The sequence below is a fragment of the Apostichopus japonicus genome, chromosome 12, assembly GCF_037975245.1.
Source record: "Apostichopus japonicus isolate 1M-3 chromosome 12, ASM3797524v1, whole genome shotgun sequence".
NCBI classification, from domain to species: domain Eukaryota; kingdom Metazoa; phylum Echinodermata; class Holothuroidea; order Aspidochirotida; family Stichopodidae; genus Apostichopus; species Apostichopus japonicus.
In genome coordinates, this window is record NC_092572.1 from 32,521,788 (window position 1) to 32,544,221 (window position 22,434).

Consider the following 22,434-nt stretch of genomic DNA (forward strand, 5'->3'; position numbering starts at 1 on the left):
AACTACTATTGTATGACAGTCACTGTTTACGCTATAAACAAATATAAAAGTTCATAAGAAGTTTGCCCCGTCGTACCGTATAATTGTTTCGTAGTTAGTTGATATTATCATTTTTACGTTATATGACTAGATATCTTTATAGATTGAAGATAAAATGTTTCAGTTCCATTACGTTTTAAATCATCTGGTTTTAAAAAGATGGATAACGAAGAAGTAATTTTTCTCACTGGCAAAAAAAAAACAGCCATACACAAAGAGATGCGTCCCGATGAAATTTTTAGGGCAGCTTTAAAGGGCCATCAAGATAAAAAATAACTTTTTCCTAACAAATTGGCCTTTTCTAAAACAGTATAACAGTATAAATTATATTCCGGAGCTAACAGCATCGATTAGTTTCATTCTGGTCATGTGAACGGCATATGATACAGAATTGATTCATCCAAGCAGCAAAAGCCACACACACGGATGTCGTGTAAGGAAGGTAAATGATGACAGTAAAACTGATGATCAACTGAACACCACTTCTATGGCCCCGTTCAAACCTCGCAACCCCTTATACTAAATACATAATTCGCTGTATCGCGGCCAGTTTTACAGTGATGCAGTATAACAAGTATTTATTCTTATGTAAAATTAAATAAATTTGTTTGTAATTTTTGTAAATCAAAAGCAAACGTCGAACAAATTAAGTAATAAGACTATTGTAAATCAAGAGGCTAAATTAAAGAATGACTTTAGGCACTTGAAATGTAATATCGAAATGTTGTTGAACATTAAAACACACTGCTGACAGTGCAGGTTGGATGTTTATAACACTTTTACTTTTTGAGAATGAGTAAAAGTAAACAAGTGAATTCAATGAATTAAAGTGACTGTACAATGTACCTTAATGATGTAGACTGTTAGTTCCTCAGATACAACTCAAAAACTCATTGAAGAACAACAATTTATGGCGATAAGGGAAATATCTACCCTATATTACAAGAAGAGATATGTCATCCTTATATTACAATAAGAGATATGTCCACCCTAGATTACACTAAGGGAAATGTTTCCACTAGATTTCAAAAGGGGATATGTTTACACTAGATTACGATAAGGGATACGCATACTGTACCTTAGATAACAATAGGGGATATGGTGTTTACACCAGAATACAATAAGAGATATGATATTACACCAGTCTTAAATAAGGGATAGGTTTCAACCAGATAACAATAAGAGATATGTTTACCCTAGACTACAATAGGGATATATCTACCCTATATTACAATTTGGGATATGTTTACACTAGATTAAAATAAGGGATATGATGCTAACACCAGGTTGCAATAACGGATAGGTCTACACCAGTGGACAAAAAGGGGATATGATGTTTACACCAGATGACACAAAGGGTTATGTTTAAACCAGATTACAATAAGGGTATGTCTAGCTTAGATAAAATAAGGGTATGTATATGCTACATTACAATAAGGGGTATGTTTAACCTAGATAACAATGAGGCGATTTCTCTCCCCTAAATTAAAATGAGGGATATGTCTATTTATAAAATGAGGGATATGTCCACCCTGGATTAAAATGAGGGATATGTCTACTCTGGATTACAATGAGGGATTTGTCTACCCTATATAACATTAAGGGATATGATGTTTACACTATGTTACAATAAGATACATAATGTGTACACTATAGATAACGATATGGGATATGATGTTTACACTAGATAACAATATGGGATATGATGTTTACACACTATATTATAAGGAGGGATATGAAGTTAACACTTGCTTACAATAAGGGATATGAAGTTTACCCTAGCTTACAATAAGGGATATGATGTTTACACTAGATTACAATAAGGGATATGTCTACCCTTGATAACAATGTGGGATATGTCTACACTATATTAGTTATATATAACATTAGTTATATAATATATAAATCAATGAATTAATTTTAACATGCATTCCTGTAACAGAGGGGTGAATCGTCATCTCTGAAGACTTTAAGGAGCATTCCAGCCTATTAATATAGTTTTTATGGTGAATTTCTCAATAGCAATAAGTAGGTATACTTCTAGCACCCATATATATATATATTTCTTAAAGTACCGTCATGCAGTGTCCAATACGATGATAGGAACACCCTACGTCAAGTAAACACTAAATGTATAAAGCTATATACTCTATACTTTTTCCTGCAATTACAACATATCCATTTGAAAATTCAAATATATCGTGGAATCAATCTACACATTTTCTGACTTTGGTCTTTGTTAATTTTGTAAAAAATTTCAGATTAAATCTTTCTTTTCAGCTCTTCTACAAGGTTTCACATAACTACCGAGTGGTACGTTATTGAATCTTAAAGACCAACTATGGAGACTTTTCAATGAACATAAAATCCAACCATTTTGCATGTATGTAATCCCTAACTCACTCCAATTACATTGCTGTCATCAACTTTACCAATTTCCGACGTTAATTGCGTGAAAAATGGGAAGAAACGTCAGCTTTTTAGGAAACCTATTTCAGACATTCCTGAAACATTCCTAAGACATCAGGTGACCATGTGACGTCACTGTTGGTATAACGCACTCACAACAATACTTTTAGTGTGTAAAGTTGTATACCTGAGCTGCCAAAAACATCAACGATATTACTCCTTTCCCTTCCCCCCGAAATGCCAAAATTCTGTGTTGTTGGAGGTTGTAGTTATACCTCAGCCAACAAAAGCATCAGCTTTTTTAGCTTTCCGAGAAGAAGAACCGACGTAAACGCCGTAGACTTTGGATCAATTTTGTGAGATCCACTAGGAAAGATTTGTCAGCACCCGGAGTATCTCCTGCCCATGAGTCCACATGCATGACCCTGCCTCTGTGTATGCTGCAAATGTCTCATTCTGAGAAACTTATATACTTTCGACAGCTGTGGCGGAGTACATAGCTAATGTGAAATTGACCCTTTCAAGTCTCCTCGTAAACACGCCCTGGCCGTTCTTACATGTAACATTATATCACGCATATGCAGACGGTGTATAGATCGTGCCTATAGGGTAGCATTGTTAGTACATGTAGTGAGTTACAACTCCCACCGGGTATGTAAATAGTCATGTTAGGATTTCTTCGCATTTATCCATGTCATTTGTAGTATTCCAGTATCGTGAGTTCGTGATACATTGTGTTATATTGTCCGTTATGTTTATTCCGGCATCTGCATGGTTCAAGGAGTGGAATAAAACGGTACTGTATAGCGATCGGACGTTTTATTTCGTTAGTGACTGTCTTGTGATTGTGGGATGTTACTGGTCAAGGCCTGTTTCAACTAGACCTAACTCTATGCAACTACAAAAAGTCACGGTAGTATTTCGCCCAGGATTGAACGAGAAGCGTGGATTTGGATAGTCACTGCTAAATTTGGTTTATTGACAGGATACTTTTTCTGTGTTTGTACTTTTGGATATTAAAACGAGTATGTACTATGTTCAGCTGAAGCTTAGTCATGTATATGCTACCCTGGTCGATTCGGGCCATCGTCTTCTCGTAGTTGTTCAATTATGTTTAGTGTTTTGGGGGGTAATATGGTGACAGTAACGTAAACTATTTCCCCGTCACATATTAGGCATGAGCCATATTATAGGTCTATTCTTCTGTTAAGTTTACGGTATCTTGCGATCAAATTGTATTACGGAATCGGCAAGCTGCTTGCATGTTCTACAGTATATTGTACCGTACGTACCTATTGACGCTCCGCTATGTAAACGATGCTTCCATATGAGTGGAAATTTTGCTAATAAAATAACCCATTTTACTAAATTTTCTGCTTAAAATTTAACAAGTTTTTCCTTCTATGTTCTTGTTTTAAGCTAACAGCTTTTCAAACGCTCGAAATTGGAAGTCAAATACAGTACAATTTTTCGCTATCTGTGTATAAACAGTGCCTAGTTTAGCTTTTGATTTTCGCGGTATACACATTATGACGTCACACGATGACCAGAGGCTCCTTTGGGTCAATCTCTGTTTTCAGACATTCCAGAGGTTCATGTCACGTGACTAACCAAAATGTCCATTTCGTGGTCGTTTTTTGATGGGTTATAGTAGGTTTTCGAAGATTATTTTTTACACATGTTGATTATGGGTATGTAATCTCCCAAATTAATGGAAAATTCCCCCCCCCCCAAAAAAAAAACTGTCTCCATAGTTGGTCTTTAAGTTCCTTTCCATGATTTGGAGAAGGTCATGTTGAGAAATGAATAAAGCAAATTGTTGTACGGGCCTGTGTAGATTCGATCAGTAATCTCTCAGTTGTGGCGTGTAATTGATAATTTGTGACTTCCTCTTGGTGGGCTGTGTAGTTTAATGAATATAAATTTATTTAGATTTGTCTGTCACTGAACCTAACGTAAACATTCATGAAGTGGAGTTTGTTTTAAATTATGTTGTTGTTGATATTGATTTTTGTGTATGTTTAGTTAATCGATCAGCATCACGTTGTTTTGGTATAGTTGACAGGAACTAATATATATGATGAACATACTTACATCAAATCTAGATGCAATCTCCAAGAGCTGGATGGTGGATCTCTGAAGAAGCTTGCTGTTGTCGTCCCTGATGACAACTTTCTTTGAACACAGATCCCTGACGGTGTCCTTGATTCCATCTACCTCACCAGTTTGCTCCAGGATGCAGAGGATGGCAAACTTATCACCGTCTTCCCTGCTCTTCAAGTATTCTATTATCCTCTTCCCAACGGCTGGGCTAATCCCACAGGTGAATCGATAGAGGTACTGAAGATTAAATGGATCCACTTTATCAAGAACATTCTTCAGTTCAGATGCATTTCTTGTAGCAACTACAATTTCTACCAGTCTAAAAGACGCAAACCATTCACAGAATAGTTGATGGTAGAACCTTACGTCAGTCCTTGTCTGTATGTCTGTTGCAGAAGTCTGTTCGTTTGTCACAGCAGACACTTCTTCCTCTACCAAGATACCAACTGCAATATAATGTTGACAAAACCCTTGACCTAGTCGTGTACAGAGTCCATCTTTACGCCATGATAACTGTTTGTTTTCACCGCAGAGACCTTCAAATGCTACTTTACTCAGTTCATCGTGTTCACTTTCATGTTCGATCATGTGTTCCTTTGCGTGTTTGTCCAGTGATTTGTTTCTCATGTGACTATGGAAACATTTAATCATGTAGCGAAAGAAACCGGTAGCTGACTTAAATTTTTGAAAATGTGTCTTTTCGTGGGTCATGTGAGAAAACATTACAAATAAGAGAGGCACTTGACATAGGTCATCCAGAATCGGGTTTTCTTTCAAAGCGCGCTTAATTTTAGCAACGCTTTTTTCGTCATTCCCAGTAACAGCTTTGCGAATGTAATGGTCGCGTGCTTTCTCGTCAAAGCCAACTAACCTAATATATTTTGTGTTTGCTTTGTCATAGTCCTTCGGAAGATATCTGGTCGTCAGGGTAACATCAATATTCCTAAACAGATTCCTCGTAATGATACGTTCTACGTCACTTCCGGTGGCACCGTCCCTATCAGGAAACTCATCATACCCGTCCAGGAGTACCTTAACAGAAGAACAGCTTTCAATGATGTTTTTAATATCAGAAGATTTGATTCGAGGATCGTTAGGTGCTAAGAACAGCTTAATTGCTTGATAGATAGATATCTTGCTGTTCAGCTGCCTCAACCGGAGAAGAATTAGAATCTCTACGTCTTTAAAAGGTGAATCCTTGACTCCATTGCACCAATCAAAGGCGAGCTGTAGGGCCACTGTTGACTTACCGTACCCGGCTTCTGCTTCTATGATGCGCCGTTTGGCTTTCATTCGAGGGTCTGTGAAGATATCTTTGTACGAGTCCACACGTACCCATTGGCCTTCTTTCTCCTTCGTCGCTCCTTTAACAATATGTATCTCTGTACCGCCCTCAACAAATACCTTGTCAACACAATATAGTCTGTCCTTGATGTACGGTATGGGCTGGATTGCGTCATATTGTAGTTTATACCTGCTCTTCAGAGAACTGATGAGAATGTCCTTTTTGTCTAAAAAGAGAACAAAAGTTGATTTGTAAGCATTATGTTTTGGTCAATAAAATTGTGGCGTGTCAGTGCCTATTTATACTGAACTGTAAACGATTATGGTGGGCAAGCTGTTTGATGTCACTGCTATCGACAAAATTATACCAATTAAATTGTAGTAATATGATAATTAATATCGCCTTATATGCGTTCATATCTACATGTAACAATTCTAATCAGTTAGGTCAAATTAATAAGGTAGATGTCTATTTCAACTGGTATAATTCACTTCGAATTCAGTAGATGCTGACTTTATTGGCTCTTTGTGAATTAAGTTATAATAACATAAATATTTCAATTACTTTGCTCTCGATCTGATACAGGTGGATTACCGTTTCATTCCCCTTCTTTGGAACAAACTTGAACATTTTATAGCTGAACTCAGTCCCGCCTAGCAGTCCAAGAGAGGTGTGTTCGTTGCATTTGATTATATCTAAATATAGTGAGTTTAATACAGTGTATTATAATACCTCACAATGTTACAGAAGTCACTCAATCAGTTTGATATCACCAACCTATCTTTTTATTAAAATACAATAAAATAATAATAATAAACCAATCGTGTTGAACTCTCGATCATACGCTGTAAGAGTTATTACAATGCTGAGGCTTAAGTCGTTACCAATGTTTATTTTAACATCAGCCTTCCTATGCTTAAGTTACTGATACCAAATTATGTTATTACTACAAACCTTGCAAAACAACTTTCGCATCTGGTTGGCTTTGGTCTTTTCTTTTCCTTTGAGTGGTATTACCCATGATTATCTCTCAAAGCGATGATCTGTTGAATATAGATACAGTATGCATGGATAAAAGCAACTTAACAAAGTTATCATAAATACGTGTATAATTCTGTAAGTCAACAGGACCAGTCACTTTACCAACAGGTCCCTAGCTCGACAGAGATTACATCAAAGTTGAATTTCTCCTTATCTCTTATTAACTGTTTATTGTTTACACAAACCATCGACCTTTAAAGTAATCTAATATTAATCCACCCTGAAATACAGTATTCAACTTTCTGTTCTGTTATCAATATGCACGATTTCCTTTACGAATGTCACCTACAGCTCATCATTTTAGATGGCGAGCTTCACATTTATTGCGAGGCTCTCTCTTAATCGTAGATACAACGGTTATTCATTTTGCAGAAGCTGTTTGGGGTGTTATTTTTATGATTCAATCGATACTAATCGATAGTGACCTCAGATAAAACTGTAGTCAAGGTTCATTGCAAAAAATGAAGTATAAATCTGATTTCCTTTCTTAAACATTCTCCAAGTTGATCTTTTATGTGTATTATGCTGCAATACAAAGTGCCGCACGTGACGCAATATTAACGTTGAGGATCAAATCATCCTGATTAAATATTCCCTTAGTAACCTTTATTTGATGACATTAAACAGGGATGACCCGCTGTTATCAATACACATACTTGTGCAGGGGCGTATCCAGGATTTTCTAACCCGGGGGGCGCGAATTACTATCTAAGAGAAGCGCCACCATCGGTTGGCGCGCAGCGTACAAGAAAAATTCTGGTTTTTATACCCCCCAGATCACCGGAAATGGCACTTCTCGGGCTTGAAAATGACCAACCAGATGTACACTTTTGCCTGAGAACAACGTATTTTCCAATAGTTTTTTTCCATCCATAAACGTTTTGAAGATTTTCTTCAGTTACAAATCATGTTCGACCTCATCGCATGTCCTGTGGATCATTGCTTTTGTAGGTGATTCTACGTAGGGGCCCACAATACCCGACAGCCCCACTTTTCCAAGGTTTTCAGCCCATTATTTGTTCAGAATTTGAAAATTCACTTCAAAACATACCCATAATGTTGCAAAAAATGTCATCTATGGACAACCAATATAGAGAAACCTCCTTGAACCCCTAACAGACCGGTCAAAATTACACGAGTAGAGGAAGTATGATGAAGAATGTTGATAAGGAAATTTTCGAAAATTCGGACACAGTTAATTTATTGGTGTGCAAATATTAAACCCTCTTATAACGGCTATTATAAAACTTGGTTGAAGGAAATGAAATAATACCAGATATTTCCGAAACCGAACATTACACACATAGGCGTAGGAGGTGGGGGGGGGGGGGTTCCTACTGAAAGAAAAATTGCAAAGATGTTTAGCTAAAGGAAATGAAAAAATATCTCCTTGATAAATAATATAAAGTTCTAAGCTTGGGTGACTAATTCGCCATTACTAATGTAAAAGAGAATTTGACATAATTGGACCTCCATGCTTTTTCTCCATCTACATAAGACATTTCGTTGTTTATATTAGCATCCCGCGGTATACTGCGCAATTTCCACGGACCGTACGGTACACGATGCCAGCGATGTAATAAACGATGCTTGCCTATATGATATTGACATTGTATTGTTGAACGCGCGCGAAAAATTTAGGTGATGAGTTAATCGGGCAAGCCGTTAGAGCCCTCCAAATCGAATTGGGTTCCTATGACTACACACATCGAAAGTTTTGAGGCTGTTCATCCTGGAACCGCCATTTTCATGCTCACTGATATGATGTGGTATCTGCTGTTTGCTTTACAAATTCGAACAGGTGCACAGCGAATAATTTGCCAAGGGAGGGGCGAAGCCAGTAGGCAAACTATCTAAGCGTAGCGCCACCACGAGTTGGCGCGAAGCGTACAAGAAAATTTTGGCCGAAAATGCCTCCCAGATCGCTGGAAATGACACTTCCCATGCCTTGTAAGTTGCATCTAAGCATTTTCTATTTTGAAATTACTAGCGATATCATAAAAAATATATGCTCGGGGGGGGGGGGGTGGGGCGGTCGCCTCCTTCCCGATAAGCGTCATGTTCCCCGATGACTCGGTCGAGTACGAGACCAGCCACAGTTGGTTTCATAGCACAATTGTTTAAGGTGTCATACACACACACGCGTTATGATAAACCATATATAGTATTTATATAGTTACATTAGTGAGAGTAAAAATGGAAACGTCGTTGTATAGGGGTTGGGTGAGGCACACGCCCCTTCCGAAGTCCTCGATCCGTCACTGGCTACCCGGCCATGTGTATATAATAGGGATCAGCGCTATAATGATGTCACTGTTCCTGTTTCTCTTCCCGGTGTCTTGGCAGTTTTATTTTACTCCCTCCTTTTCTCCGTTTTCTCTCTTTCTTCTTTTTCTTTTCCCTTCCTTCCTCCCCTCCTCCTCTTTTCCTCCTCTTTTCCCCCTCTTTTTTTCCCTTTTTCTTCTCTTTTTTTCTCTCTCCTCTTTTTCTTACCCGGGGTACGCGCGCCCCCAACGCCCACCCTGGTTACGCGCCTGTTGTGTATATTATATTACCCTACCAGGGTAAAATTGAAAGCATAAGTTAAACTGCTGATTTTAGCGGTACAACTGAATCTCAGGCAGAGGAAAATAATTGTTACGGTTCCTTCATAAGCTTTATTAGTTTGAATCTCACATGATTTATATATTTTAATAATTTCAGAAAAATAAAAATTACTATTCATCGCTCTGATCACCTGATAAAGCAAAATATATCAGTCACGTGATTGCTACCATACCAAAATCAGTTAACTCATTAACTTAATCTGTTTATACTATTGATTTAATATTCTTCCTAATTATCAGGCAGTTGTAGAGTTTAAGAATACTGTAATGTTTCACCGGGGTTTTACTGACAAAAACCACATTCCCACAGGGTAAGCCGATTTTAACTTATTCAATGTTCTCTTTACTTCCCACATATATGCCTAACTTATACCATGTTCCATGAACTTCTCACTAGATTTATCTTAGAAAAACTGATCCAATGGTCCATATTCTTCCCACACGATTTACTCCATGTTCTATACGGATAGAAAGTATGACAAATGCATCTCTCTCATGCATATAATTGCAAGCTGAAATTAAACCTATACCTTGAGGAATCTATTTAATGATTTTCATCAAGTTTCATTCATTTAAGTTGGACCTAAGCCTAAAGGCGTAGGGCCTGCTATGGAAGTATTACAATTCTACATATCTGTTTCGACAGGACTCACCCTTGGTAAATTTATGATCTGATCTGACAGCAATACGGATAGCATATGTTCTGATTGGAAGAGATATGTTGTAGCTGCATGAATGAACTTTTAAATAACCAGGATTTACATAATAAGAGTTTGACTAACATAAGCTTAACATTATTCCCTTCAAATGAATGAAATATTACAATCGACACTGAAATATGATCATACAGACATGGATTATAAATCTTATAAATTGAAACTGCCTTGAAGACGCCATGTTTATATAGTAATCTGTTGTCATAAATTTAACATATAGCCTGTGTTATTTATGACGTGTTTAGTATATCAGTACATATATAGCTTCACCATTACTGTCTGGCTGTGCGTTACTTACCAGTACGATCATCGCTTTGTAGATTTATCATCCAGAGTAGAATTTAAGTCTAGAATCCTTTAATCCTTAAATAACAGATGAAAATCACGAAGAAAGAACAATCGGAAACAGGAATGAAGAACATCCAATTGGCAAGATGGCGTCTTGTAGGTCATGTGACGTTCTAATATACGATCCTGGACGCTAAATAGATATCGATAGGAATCAGTCTATAGTTTAACTGGTTTCAAAGTTCATGTTTAAAGTTTACACAATCAAAGACCTTATTTGATAACACAATTCATATCTGATAGTTATGCCTTGCTTTGTTTATTCTGTCATATCAGCCGTTCAAAGGTACCTACTGTACGTTGATGCATTGCTACGTCTATTAATACGCAAACATTGTAAGTTTCCGATGTATTTCACCTCTAAAGTTCACAAACTGTGTAGATGAAACTACAAGCGGCGATGGCCAACCCCGAATATGTCTTGACAAGAAATCTACATATTGGTTTACGAATATGAAACCAACGTAAGACCACTGTTTATTAAAAAATATGAAAACAAGTAAAGAAATTATACACAATTTGACAAAAGAGAGTGTAGATATGATGAGCTATATAGCGGGATTCTAACAAGTATATAAGGATTGTAAGGGTGCGTGTTTCGAGTCCAGTTCTAGAATCAAATCATATTTTTCTCTATCTAAATTGATCGTCCCGGTCAGTTCTCCGTTGTTGATTAATTCAGTAAGACAGGATTTCAATGAACGGAAGAACAAGTTATAGTCATCAACAATGCCTCTTATATATGAACGGGTTAGATGTTTTCAAATTATTGAATCATGTTAGAAAACTGAGGATATCATATATTTTTTTCATTTAAAGAACTTTATATGCTTCAGTTAGGCGACAATATGGTGCAGTAGCGCAATGGCATGCATATAATAACAAAGGTGTGTGTGTGTGGGGGGGGGGAAGGGGGTGGCTGGGTATAATTGACTCCCTACTATTGGAGCCTGAACTTCTGTGATAGGTCCAGAGGCGGATGAAAGACTTTATAGATTAGGGGGCCTGAGCTGGATTATTAAAACCGGCTGCTATATGAGATGGGAGTCTGGAGATCCTGCCCCGGAAAGATAAATATAAATTTAGACATAAACTTGTGCACTGTGCATATTCAGACTATAAAGCAGGTCCATATAAGTAACACTCAACGCAATGTTAATTAATAAATGATAACATAGTAGTAAGAGTGATTATACAACCGTATCAAGGGTCCAATTCTCATCAGGATAATTGCTACAATCCACCGACTAAACCATTTCCCAACGACTGACGATCCGAGATGTGACCATGACCCACATGCACTCCCCACCCCCTAGCGCCTAGACTGACGAATCGAGGTGGGCCATGGCCCACATCCCCTGACTGACGATCCGAGATGGGGCCATGGCCTACGTGCCCTACTCCCCCCCCCCTTGCGCACTCCACTGTAGGAGCGTCGAGTGCCAGATCCGGTCCCGAGGACAAAACCGGGCCCCCTCTTTTCACTGGTCACATATCCCATATTTTTGTATAGCCCATCTATACTTCTTCCAGGCGCGCAATTTGATTACGAGGCCACCAGACTGCAAAATGATGCTATCATTACATCACGTCAACTCCTGTGTATACGACTATGCTTGCGTGTGTTATAAAACTCAGCAACTTTCAACATCATTTAGAGGAGGGGAAGGGAGAAAAGGGGAAGGAGAAGAGGGGAGTGGAAGGGGAGGGGAGTAGCAAGGGAGGGTAGGGGAGGGAGGAGGCACGTGTTCCCAATCTCCCAGTGGCTACGGTACTATATATATATACTGTACACAATAATACGTATATAGACAGGCATACTCAGGTATCTATATATCAGTGACTCAAATAGAGATGTTGTTTATAATAGAGACGACAAGCCGGTACCACGTGACGCAGGTAACTTTGTCTATATAGAAGAGTCAATTACTGAATCAAAGTTAACTTGTTCGATGAAATCTCGTTCTATGCTAAGCATGACTAATGATGAAAAACTTGAGGTAGATCACGCTGTATACTATAAAACACAAGCAGCCTATCCAGTATCATACATATCACGGATATTTATTTTCGTTGCCGATTTTCATTTTGCAAATCCCGGTTGCGTTTCCTAAAATGTTTGCGTGAGGGGAGGGGGGGGGGGTTCCTGTCTTAATTCAGCCCTCTGGATACGCCGAAGCTTATATCGAGTTTAAAGCAAAAACAAAAAACAGGTCAGAGAGAGGAATCAAATTTCTCCCGAATGTATTCTAAGCCCTAGTGAGTCTCATTGGGACTTTACTAAGCTGCACCAGTTTCACTTTTCATATATCTATTGTTACCCGATATTCATTATACAGCTAAAAAATACATTTAAGAGAGAAATTCCATTTACTGAAATGTATTTGAAATCCTCAGTAGGGTGCAGGGGTGAAGCCCCGCAAGCTTTAGCATTTTGAGATATTCCTTACTTTGCTACTTCTTTGTTTCCCCCTTACCCTTATTTCAAACGTCCAATATGCAAATGTCTATACTATGGTGAATCGATTGACTGAGATATTGTTATCGTATTATAATCTTGGACATAATCTTAGCGATGTCACACTGCATTCGATGTCTGCCACCCCCCCCCCTCCACCTCCTGGATTGAACCCTCTTCCGAAGCCCCTCTATAAGGACACAATGAAGAGGAATCGGTCACGTGGTTCACCAATAAACATTCCACAACAGGCAGGTTTTGATCGTTCAGTTTTATTAGAAAAGTTTAAAACAGAAATAAATTCCGTTATCATATCATTTATCCACGTGTTCTCATTGGCTCATTCAGATTTTCTCTTAACTATCGATCCTTAATGATACTCATTTCTCATCAAAAAATATAGTTTATTAGCATTATATTTTTGGGGTTTATCACCCTTTCTTGCTAACCCGGTTCGCCCTCGAAAATGCTTTTGGGGGACATCACCCTGCCTACACCCCTCTTCCCACCCCTCTGGCTACTCCACTACTTATAGTGAGTTTAAAGCACGAACGCACATGTCAGAGGAAGGAATTAAAATACTCCGGAATGTATTCTAAGCCCTGCTGGGAAGCCTGAGACCTGAGCTGATACATTTTCACGTTTCAGATATTAAATGTTCTCTGATATTCATTTTTATCGAAAAGATTCTTTTTCCGAAAGGAATTCAGTCTCATTGGCGGTGTAGGGGCTTATGATGTTGAGTTATTTCTTGCTGTTTTGTATAATGCTCTGATTTTCTAGGGGTACAAGGGGGACCCGTATGTACGCCCATGTCTGATTGGGTGTATCAAGTCACAGATAAACCGATACAGTTGACAATCACGGGTATCAAGACTTAGTGGCTTAGAATAGGCTCAGATACAAAATGAGTCAAAGAGGGAAATGTTTAGAATGGAATAGTTGAATGTAATTATAAATAATGTTCCTTAATGACCATTATATGAGTTTTATAGCAAATTCATAGACAATTACACCTTAATGATAATTACCAATGACTGATATGTGTAAGATACAGCTTTGAAATGTTCAGTTCTTAATGTCTTAATGTTAGGTTAACCCTAACCCTAACTTACTTTAAGTGGTTTATATATATATATATATATATGGATATAAACATACTCTATTCTAATACTCTTTCTTTTGAATTAAGGTGTTCACTTATTCATGTCTTGGTTAGGTTAACCCTAACCTTTACTTGCTTAAAGTTGTTTATATATGTGGATCAAAACATACTCTGTTATAGTACTCTTTCTATTGAGTTAAGGTGATTGTTTGATATTTTATTATATACATGTATATATTACCAGATACGTTATATACTCTGCTTGTCTCTGATTGGCTATCCGTTCCTGTTAATTAGTTAGATTACTCAGCATATCTCTGTTGCACATTGACCTTACTGAATATTCTGTACACTGTATAGTGACAGCAACAAGTATCATTGTGAACTTTGTTTTGCCATTTACTTCGCCTGCAGCCCTTCTGTACAACCATATTGTAACATTGAACAAATTCAGAGCGCTTACAGGAAGCTTGTAGTGATGTGTCTGTGTCTGGTGGGGAATGATGGGGGGGGGGGAAAGATTTATAAAACTTAAAGTACCCCGCAAAAGTGCCCCTGTTTGTAATACGAAATGATCTTTACTAACACAAATGACCTCTTATAAATTTGTAACTTTGTAAAAATGCCCTTTTTTTATTTTGATGTACTATATTGTTGAATACATTAATGTAATTACAATTAGAATATTCTCTTTTGTCAAAACAGTACATTCAACATTGCTGTATTTTGTGGTACGGCATGCACAGAAAACAGTTTTGCCGGAAATTTTATATATAACTTGGTGGTCTTTAGCCCCACTGCCCATTGGAGTGTGTCCCCCCACCCCACCCCCACACTCCTCAGGATTTAAAACTCTTCCGCCGTCCCTGGTAGAACGAGATATGGACAGACGAAAACCATTCCCAACTAGACAGAGATTGTTAAGTTTTATTAAAGAAGAACAAAAAAGAATTGAATCCAGTTATATCATTCAAATAAATTCGAAAAGCACCATATTTATCAGATTAGTCAATATTTATCAGATTAGTCAATATTTATCAGATTATTCAATACTCTCACAACCAAGTTTGCTGTTTGATCTGATTAGTTTCAATTTTCACTCTTTCTTCTGAATGAGATGGTCGAGCGCCCTCGAAAGCAAAAGTTATTTGTCCGCGCTCTGGTGGTCACTTACACCGAAGATGTCATACGCCCTCAATTAAGCACACGATTATATTGGTTATGGTAAAGTGATGGTTATTGTTAGAATAAATATAGCATTGCAAATATCAAGTTGATAAAACATTGTTAGATTAGATAGACATGTTGATTATTTTTGTCTCGCAAGGAATGATGAACTAAAGTTCTACACGCCATGTAGTGAACTCACAGAATAAAGTCGTTCGATATTTGATCGAGTCATTTTGATTTCAATGGGGCTCTCCAGCGTCTTATCCGAGGGTGCTGTCATATAGGTCATAACAGAGTTCAGACTGTAGGTCCTAACGTGCTTTATCTGTACAGTTTACAAAACTATGCTCTAAAATAACACGATGTCGTAAATGCACAACACTCACAAGCATACGAACACGCAGGGGGAATTAGTATGCAGAGGCGTAATAACAAATGAATGATTTTGAACTTTTTTTTGCTCCTGTAAAAACCTTGCAAATATAACATCATTTTACAACTAAGCACCCGTAATGATGTAGTTTTAAATGCGAGGGGAGTACCTCCTCCCCGTAAGGCCCCTCTTTAAAGCCGACACATTCACCAAAATAATTCAAGTGAAAACGTGTCACCGAAAAATAAAAATAATTGGAAAGGAAAGGAAAACCAGGGCCATAAGACGTGTTTACTGTTGCTCTGTATGCGTGAGTTGACTATCAGAACTCTTGAATAAAATAATGATAACTGTTATTGATGTTCAGGAATTGTGTATTTTCTTATATCTTTAAAAAAATCTTTACACAATGGCTTTGCCTTTTTACCATTTAATCCCGTTTTTCCTTTTACATCTGTCATTAACATTTAACATAAATCAAGGTGGTTTCATTATCACACAGGGACGGATCCAGGATTTTCGAAAAGCGGAGGGGAGAGGAAGGGGGCGGTGAGGTTTTTCCGAGGTACAGGAATTGTCATGATTAATACCTAAGCGGAGCGCCACCATCAGTTGGCGCGTAGCAGAACAAACACGTTCTTGACAAAATTGCCTCCCGAGGATTGCCGGAAATAGCTCTTCCCGGGCCTTGTTAGTTGCATTAAAAAAAAAAAAAAATGAGCTCTTACGTGTTGGTAATTTAAACTTCCCAAAATACGTAAATACGAAAACAAAGTCGGTAAAGTCACTTTGTAGGGGAAGAAAATGACTTTACTCTATATTCGATGTTCTACACAGGTAATTGAAGGTAATTATATTTAGTAAATCACGTGACATAAATATAATTCCATGACAGTTGGTCTTAGAAAGGTTCAAATTCGTGTTGATTGCAACTAGTGGATGTACTTGTAGGTATACAATAATTGCTACGTCAATAACCAGATATAAAAATACGCAGAGCATTCTGATTAGTAGCCGTAGCCTTTATAAACTCTGTAATTTCGGTGTAAATTGTTAGGTTTGTGTTATTATTATTATTTGATTTACATGTCAAACAGGGACTTAGTGTGGGCACCTATAATGAGCTGAAAAGATGAGTCGTGTGGGGGACTGGGGGCCACTGCCCCCTCGTTAGTAGGCTAAAAAGGCCTTGATATATGGTTGATGTAGTTAGTAGAATGACGATACCAGAAAGCCATGCGCCGAAGATGCGAGCTATCTAAGGGGTCCGAGGTAATTCCCATGAAAACTTAGCACTTTTGGACGTCAAATGGTGCAATGTGATGCACATATAATCCACATAGATAGGATCAAGTGAGTCATTGGAAATTTCTCTCGTACACAAGGAATAACGATTATTTTCCAAATATTTATGAGTTGGGGGGGGGAGGGGGACGAAGACATTACGTCCCCAACCAAATAATTGGGATGGGGGAAACATCTTTGCAAGAAATGTTCAAGAATTGACAAAGCGATAAGTATTACAACAAATTGGCAGTGGTTTGCAAATAAAATAACTCTTATGCTGTGTAACCAGCATTGGGAATGCGTTATCTTCTAAAGTTGCTAAATTGGACAACAAAATTCCACAACTTGCAAAGTACCGAAGAACCAGTATTTACGCTTATTTGAAATAATAGAATCAAATTCACCAGTTTAGGGAATAGTTGTAGAATAGCCTTTGGCGATTTATTTCTGACATTATTCCTCATTCACGAGTATGGCACTTTAGACCCACCATATACGGCCATAGACACACGGTTAGATAGATTGAGAGTATTATAATAGTAGTGAACATTACATGGTTTAGTCAGATAACTATGGACACAAAATGTTACTTAAATTGTTATTAAAATCTTCCTCTTTATAATCCATTGAAAGAGCAAAGAGAACACAGATTTGTTTTTCTATTTTAGGACACGAATTTTCAACAAATTTGAAAAATTTGCCCACTCTTCAAACTTCGCGGCTCGAGGGCAGGGAAAGGTTTTGGTGTGATTACAGGCGCGTATCCAGGATTTTCTAACCCGGGGAGCGTGAATTACTATCTAAGTGGAGCGCCACCATCGGTTGGCGCGCAGCGTACAAGAAAATTTCTGGTTTTGATACCCCCCAGATCACCGGAAATAGCACTTCTCGGGCTTGAAAATGATCAACCAGATGTACACTTTTGTCTGAGAACCAAGTATTTCCCAAAAGTTTTTTCCATCCATAACCTTTTTGAAGATTGTCACCAGTCACACATCATGTTCGACCTGATTGCATGTCCTATGGATCATTGCTTTTGTAGGTGATTCTACGTCACGGCCCACAATATCCGAAAGCCCCACTTTTGAAGGTTTTAAGCCCATTATTTGTTGAGAATTTGAAAATTCACATTTCTCGTGAATAAAATCACTTCAAAACATACCCATAATGTTGCACAAAATTCAATCTATGGACAAGCAATATAGAAAAACCTCCTTGAACCCCTAACAGACAGGTCAAAGTTGCACGAGTAGAGGAACGTATGATGAAGAATGTTGGTGAGGAAATTTTCTAAAATTCCGACACAGTTAATTTCTTGGTGTAGAAATATTGCAACCTGTTATAATGGCTATTATAAAACTTGGTTGAAGGAAATGAAAAATAGCAGATATTTCCGATATCAGGTATATCGAAACCGAACACTACACACATAGGCGTAGGTCCCGTAGAGGGCGGTGGCTGCAGCCCCCCTCCCCCCTCCCCCCGCAACCAAATTTTCCCCCATCTTTTTCGGGCACCTACTGAAAGAAAAATAAATAGCAATGAATAGCTTAAAAATGATCTCCTTGGTAATTAAAATAAAGTTGTAAGCTTGGCCGACATTACTACTGTAAAAGAGAGTTTTGACATAAATGGATCTGTATGGTTTTTCTCCATCTACATAAGACATTTGGTTGTTAACATAGCATCCAGCGGTATACTGTGGAACTTTCACGGACCGTAAGGTAGACGATGCTATGCACTGTAATGACCGATGCTTGCTTATATGATATTGGCATTGATATGTTGAACGCGCGCAAAGCGCGCGAAAAATTTGGGCTTTTTTTTCGGGCAAGTCATTACAGCCCCAAATCCAATTGGGCTCCTACGCCTTTAACTACACACATAGACAGTTTTTGAGGGTGTTCATCATGGAACATGCATTTCAATGCTCACTGATATGATGTTATATCTGCTCTTTGCTTTACAAATTCGAACAGGCGTGTAGCGAGTAATTGCCAAGGGAGGGGCGAAGCCTGTAGGCAAACTAGCTAAGCGAAGCGCCACCATGAGTTGGCGCGAAGCGTACAAGAAAGATTTTGGCCGACAATGCCTCCCAGATCGCTGGAAATGACACTTCCCAGGCCTTGTAAGTTGCATCTAAGCATTGTCTATTTTGAAATTACTAGCGATGTCATAAAGAAAATTTGCTCGGGGGGGGGGGGCGGTCGCCCCCTCCGTAATCCTTGATCTGTCACTGGCTACCCTGTGTATATTATAGGGATCAGCGCCTTAACTATGACTGTTCCTCTTTCTCTTCCCGAGGTCTTGGCTATCTTCTACTCCCTCCTTTTTTTCCTTTTCTCTCTTTTTTCTTTTTCTTTTCCCTTCCTTCCTCTCCTCCTTTTCTTTTTTCCCACTCCTTTTCCCTTTTTTCTTCTCTTTTTTTCTCTCGCGCGCCCCCAACGCCCCCCCCCCCCCTGGATACGCACCTGGATTACCTGATTATATATCTTCCTTGTCGTGACCAACTCAATTATACATTGGGGATAGCATTCAATAATATATACACAATTACAAGGCTCTAATTTAATACTGTCGTTGTCATCTCATGAGGAATATAAGCTAATATCTAGAGAAATGTCTTGGTAATGAGTTATTAGTGTGAATCAACTTAAATGTTACCAATATTTGCCAACACGAGACGTTCATGTTATTGACCTTTTCGCACAAGTCGAATTCTCCAAATCGTGGAGTCTTACCCCGTGAAATTAATTTCCACAACGATTGTCCGACAGGTAGTAAATAAATAAAAGAACATCACTCACCAGCGGTCTATTCTCATACCAAGGCTGTTCTCCCGGACAATTCCCAGTTACTTTAGCTTTCAAATTCCCGGCTGATAGGTCTACGTGTAGGCCTAGTAGTACTGTTACATACTGGTAAAGGAAGGAATCTATCAACCGTGTTTGCTCCTACTGACCATTCCTTTCTACGATCCTGTCAGCTACCATGTGGTTTTATGAAGGGGAGCAAGGCAAACAGGGGAAGGGGGGGGGGGGTACCTAACACTGGAAAACTCCTGCGACTGAATAAACAGGGTTATGATGTTCTAGTGTAAAAGAATCTTTAAATTTTCTTATGCAAATTAAATACAAGTTATCTGTGGCATGCGTTGCTGGTTATTATGATTACGTAACTATGTGTTTCTTTGTTACGCTAGACAATCTGTTTTGCTTCATATAAAAGCAAGAAGCCATTATGTTCGTAGAGTTATTATTCTTTCTTTATATATCTCAAATCTCATCATCATCGTCATCGTCATCGTCATCGTCATCGTCATCGTCACCATCGTCACCATCGTCACCATCGCCATCGCCACCGCCACCGCCACCGCCACCGCCACCGCCACCGCCACCGCCACCGCCACCGCCACCGCCACCGCCACCGCCACCGTCACCGTCATCGTCATCGTCATCAACATCGTCATCGTCATCGTCATCGTCATCGTCATCGTCATCATCATCATCATCGTCATCATCATCGTCATCATCATCATCATCATCATCATCATCATCATCATCATCATCATCATCATCATCATCATCATCATCATCATCATCATCATCATCATCATCATCATCATCATCATCATCATCATCATCATCATCATCATCATCATCATCATCATCATCATCATCATCATCATCATCATCATCATCATCATCATCATCATCATCATCATCATTATAGCGGATTTCGTTGTGATGCAGACATTAGATGGTCTCAACATAAATTCTCATTACATATCGCAGCGATGATCATGCCCAACGTATCGTCACTAAAGTTAAAAGATTAATCGCATGTGTTTAACTTAAATAAATACCTCGAGTAAATTACAGAACATTTATTTTTAAACCTTTGCATAGAAATGATCGGTTAATTTAATATGAAAACGCAATAGTGCATGTTAGATGATGTGATTGTAAGAAACTGCCCTGTCTGTCTAGTTGTCTGACGAGTATTCAAACAATAATTGATCTATTGAGCACGCCCTCTATTCATCAATAATTATCGTTGCTGGTCAGAATTAGAGCGTCCTGCCACATCCATGTGTATAGTTTAGAGACAACAATTGCAGGATATTTAAATATATGCAAATAAAACATGACTCTTTAATACAGATAATAAACTACATTTTTATAGGATTTCAGTATTGGACGGAATAGAAAAACAACTCAATAAGATGTTTTGAATGTACAGAGTTTATAACATTAATATATTTATCAAGACGAACGGGTTACCGACGGATACATTTATTTGTACTTGAATCAGCTTTTCTAGTTGATTTTGATAATTGTTGGTTGATACTAAACGTCTATTGCAATGTATAAGACATAAGCTTGAATAGACAAATTACCATTTAGACAGTAAGTTACAGATGCCGAAAATGAAAACAAAATCCCATTATTGTTTAACAAAAGGTTAGTGTGACACGGCTCCGCGCGACGAAATTTTAAGACTTGAGCATTAAGAATTACGCACCTTCACTTAGTGACGTCACTCTAGGGTTATATTTTCATAAGAACATGACAATGATATATTACTTTGACTTTGCAGCAAACTATGAAGGTTTGTGAAAATGTCGAGGGAACGCTAGCCTAAATATCATAATAATATTAACGGTGACAAGAATCATTAGCGGTTGATTGATCGATTAAAAACATGTAACCCCGGGAACATTGATCGCTGATTTGTTAAAAAAGTAAATAAAACAAATCAGCTAAATTTAAGGTCAAATCAAGAAATTGAAAACATAAGAATTAACAGAACATTTGCTATCAGTGTGTTGGGTTATACTTTACAATGATATATTATTTTATTTGCAGCAATTCTTGGGAGGTTTGTGAAAATGTCAACTGAACGCAAAGCCTGAATAAATGTCACAACACTATCAATGTTGCCAAGAAGGATGGTCGGTTTATTGATCAATCATCAACAAACTCATATTGTCTTACTCCCCTAAATAAAATAAAAATATTCCAGTGACTAACATTTGACAACCATGAATTGCTAGATTTTTAGAGTCAACTGCAAAGTATGTTCCAAGATTAAATATAGCCAATAAATGGAGCCAATAAAGGGAGGGTAAAGCTCAGTGACATACACCCCCTCCCCACCTCCAAGAGTCAGTATGGGGGTTTGTATTCAGCCGTGGAAGAATGAGACACACTGTCCGGGTGCACTCCCATCTCCCCCCCCCCCCCCCCTCATGTCATTTCATTGTCTAAACCTCACAGAAAGTATTTATTAGCAAAACCTTGCGTTAGTCTAAATTTTAAAAAACAATTCTAGGGTGACGGCTTCAATAACCCGGAAATAAAATATGTTCGTAATTTCCAAGTTAGTATTCCGTTGATTTATTTTACCAAGCCATGATTTCTATGAACGGAGGAACGCCGGTATAGTAAAGACATCAGTGATGCCCTCCAATTTATTAATAGGTTTAGATGTT

The 22,434-nt window shown here is 38.1% G+C and overlaps 2 protein-coding genes across 4 annotated transcripts in view; one reads left to right on the forward strand and one right to left on the reverse strand.

Moving 5' to 3' along the window:
* Positions 1–10,687, reverse strand: part of LOC139977746 (NLR family CARD domain-containing protein 4-like) — a 64,758-nt gene extending 54,071 nt beyond the window's left edge. The window contains exons 1-3 of the mRNA XM_071987335.1: positions 10,498–10,687; positions 6,791–6,879; positions 4,543–6,062 (exon numbers count right to left, since the gene is read on the reverse strand). Coding sequence (XP_071843436.1) covers positions 4,543–6,062; positions 6,791–6,857 — 1,587 coding nt within the window. The 5' untranslated portion in view covers positions 6,858–6,879; positions 10,498–10,687. The remainder of the gene's footprint in view (positions 1–4,542; positions 6,063–6,790; positions 6,880–10,497) is intronic.
* LOC139977734 (uncharacterized) overlaps positions 1–22,434 on the forward strand; it is a 475,642-nt gene that overhangs the window by 284,131 nt on the left and 169,077 nt on the right. The window lies entirely within an intron of this gene.